The sequence below is a fragment of the Oratosquilla oratoria genome, chromosome 36 (assembly GCF_046742065.1).
Source record: "Oratosquilla oratoria isolate Oo_2021 chromosome 36, ASM4674206v1, whole genome shotgun sequence".
NCBI classification, from domain to species: domain Eukaryota; kingdom Metazoa; phylum Arthropoda; class Malacostraca; order Stomatopoda; family Squillidae; genus Oratosquilla; species Oratosquilla oratoria.
The window spans coordinates 6,331,775-6,334,274 of record NC_134812.1 but is presented as its reverse complement, the minus strand read 5'-3'; the positions used below and the strand labels follow the sequence as shown (position 1 = coordinate 6,334,274).

Genomic DNA, 2,500 nt, shown 5'->3' with positions numbered 1-2,500 from the left:
TTTTAGAAGCTCTGCCATGGGATTCGAACCCTGACCCGTGTGATTATGGACGCACGGGTCAGGGTTCGAATCCCATGGCAGAGCTTCTAAAAATGTTCAGTTCTAGTTTTGAAATCTTTCTTCACATGACATTTTTGATAGTGTTGCTCTCTGGATTCTCTCAAGTTTCTTTTATATTCTTTTTAGTAATGGATGACCATTGTGTCGCTGCATTCGTCAATTTGGGTGACGAATATTTTCTTTACCATTTCTTCATCCAAGTAATTAAAAACCACTTTTATTGATCTTAGCAAGTTATAGGTTTCACCGACAATTTTGTTTGTCAGGGGACATATCTTTTGTGATGATCACTTCCAGGTCTTTTCCAGATCCCACTTTCGTTACTAACCCCAACAACTTCATGGAAAGTGGTCAGAGTCTTCGGATCTGACGAACTTCCAGTCATCACCAAAACACGATGTACCCCAGTTGGCCACAGACATACATATACCAATTACAAGAGAGTAAACTGGTAAGCTTTCACTGGAAAGTGGTCCTAGTCCTCGGATCTGACCAACTTCCAGTCATCACCAAAACACGATGCACTCCAATTGGCCACAGACACACATGTACCAATTACAATACCCTTCACAGAGAACCACTCATCCACCTGTGTCACTGATCTTATTTTAAACCTTTTGAAAATAAGTAAATTATAATAGTAAATATAGAATAATAATGATAAGCATATCGTCCTTTAATTTTCTTCACTTGAGGGCAGAACCTTGATCTTGTTTTAAACCTTTTAAAAGTAAGTAAATTATAATAATAAATAAAAAGTAATAATGATAAACATATCATATTTTGTGTACTTGAAAGCGGGACTTCGATCTTAGTTTAAACCATTTGAAAATAAGAAAATTATAATAAATAAAAAAATCATAATCTAAATGTCGCCAGTCTACTTTATTCAAACGGAAGGATGCCCACTTCCCGTTAACCCCTTCCGTATTGGGTGGTACCTTTCCTTTAACCCCAGCTGTCGCCAGGTGATTTTATTCATGTTCGTGGCAACACCCACAACTTCGTAGCAAATGGGTTAATGTAAAGTACACAATCCTTGTGGACATACAACATGATTCGAGATGCAGAGTTACATCACATACTGTATTTAAATTTCGTTTATTTTGATACCATTTTGTTTACAAAAATCCTTATCAATAGAATAAGAAAATGTGCCATGTGGCATTCTCTCTCTCTCTCTCTCTCTCTCTCTCTCTCTCAAACTCCCTTTTTCTCTCTCGCTAACTTTCTATCTCTGATTCTCTATCTCTCTCTCTCCCCCTATCACCTTCTCCCTCTCTTTCTACCTCTTTCCCTACATCTATATCTATACTTATATCTGCATCTATATATTTATATATCTATATATCTCATCGGGGAAAAGTAGCGGATATGTCGGCAGCAACGTAAGCGACGGCCGTCCATAGGGCGGTGCATCTGTCTAGCGTGTCAGAGTCCTCTACGCTCATCGTGTCCCCGTCTGAATGATGGAACCAGAAGTATTCGTCGTTGGCGTTGTACAGGGATCCTAAGAGGTAGATAAACATAAAAACATAAGAATAAAGGAGACAGAAAGAGACCATAAGGCCTACACTAGGCAGTTTCATGTCCATTACCATCTGTCATCCCCATCTAAGAGAAAGATAAACGCAAGAACATAAGAATGAAGGAGACCGCAAGAGACCATGAGACCTACACTAAGCAGTTCCATGTCTATTATCACATGTCATCCCTATCCATAAAATTACCTAATATTCTCTTAAAGCAACAAATAATTTCAGCGCTCACTACATGGTTACTAAGTCTATTCTATTTGTTAATCACTCTATTGGTAAACCAGTTTTTGCTTGTTTCCTTCTTAAACCTACCCTACTGTCGTAGTATGATGACCCTCCCTGGATCACCCTTGTGAAAACCCTTGACCTATTTGAATACCTCTATTAGATTACCCTTGCACTCTATGTCTTTACAGAATGTAAGTTCTGGGCCAAAGAGACCCTTTGTGTACATATATATATATATATATATATATATATATATATATATATATATATATATATATATATATATATATCAAAGGCATTTTGCCCCTTACAAGGGAGGTAGCAAAAATAGATACATAGACAAATAAATGAATAAGTAAATAAATAAATGAATAAATAAATAACAAATACAAAGGCATAAAATCCACTTGACGAGATAAACACCATATGAGGACGGAGCCTTTATTTGTACGACGTTTCGCTTATTACAGCTTTTTCAAGTACAAGTTGAGATACAAATGCTTGAGATTAAATGCTCCAATCCCCCCCCCTTCTCCTCCTCCTCCTAATCCTTCCCCCCCCCTTTTCTCTCCCCGTTCCCTTCTTTCCCCTTAAGCATTTGTATCTCAACTTGCACTTGAAAAAGCTGTAATAAGCGAAACGTCGTACAAATAAAGGCTCCGTCCTCATATGGT

General features: G+C 37.6%; 1 protein-coding gene across 2 annotated transcripts in view; it reads right to left on the bottom strand.

Annotated features, from left to right (window-relative positions):
* Positions 1 to 1,209: 1,209 nt before the first annotated feature.
* LOC143018885 (carboxypeptidase Q-like) overlaps positions 1,210 to 2,500 on the bottom strand; it is a 22,764-nt gene continuing 21,473 nt past the window's right edge. For both annotated transcript variants that reach the window (XM_076174446.1, XM_076174447.1), the window contains exon 10: positions 1,210 to 1,570. In XM_076174446.1, the coding sequence (XP_076030561.1) occupies positions 1,413 to 1,570 (158 nt within the window). In that variant the 3' untranslated portion in view covers positions 1,210 to 1,412. The remainder of the gene's footprint in view (positions 1,571 to 2,500) is intronic.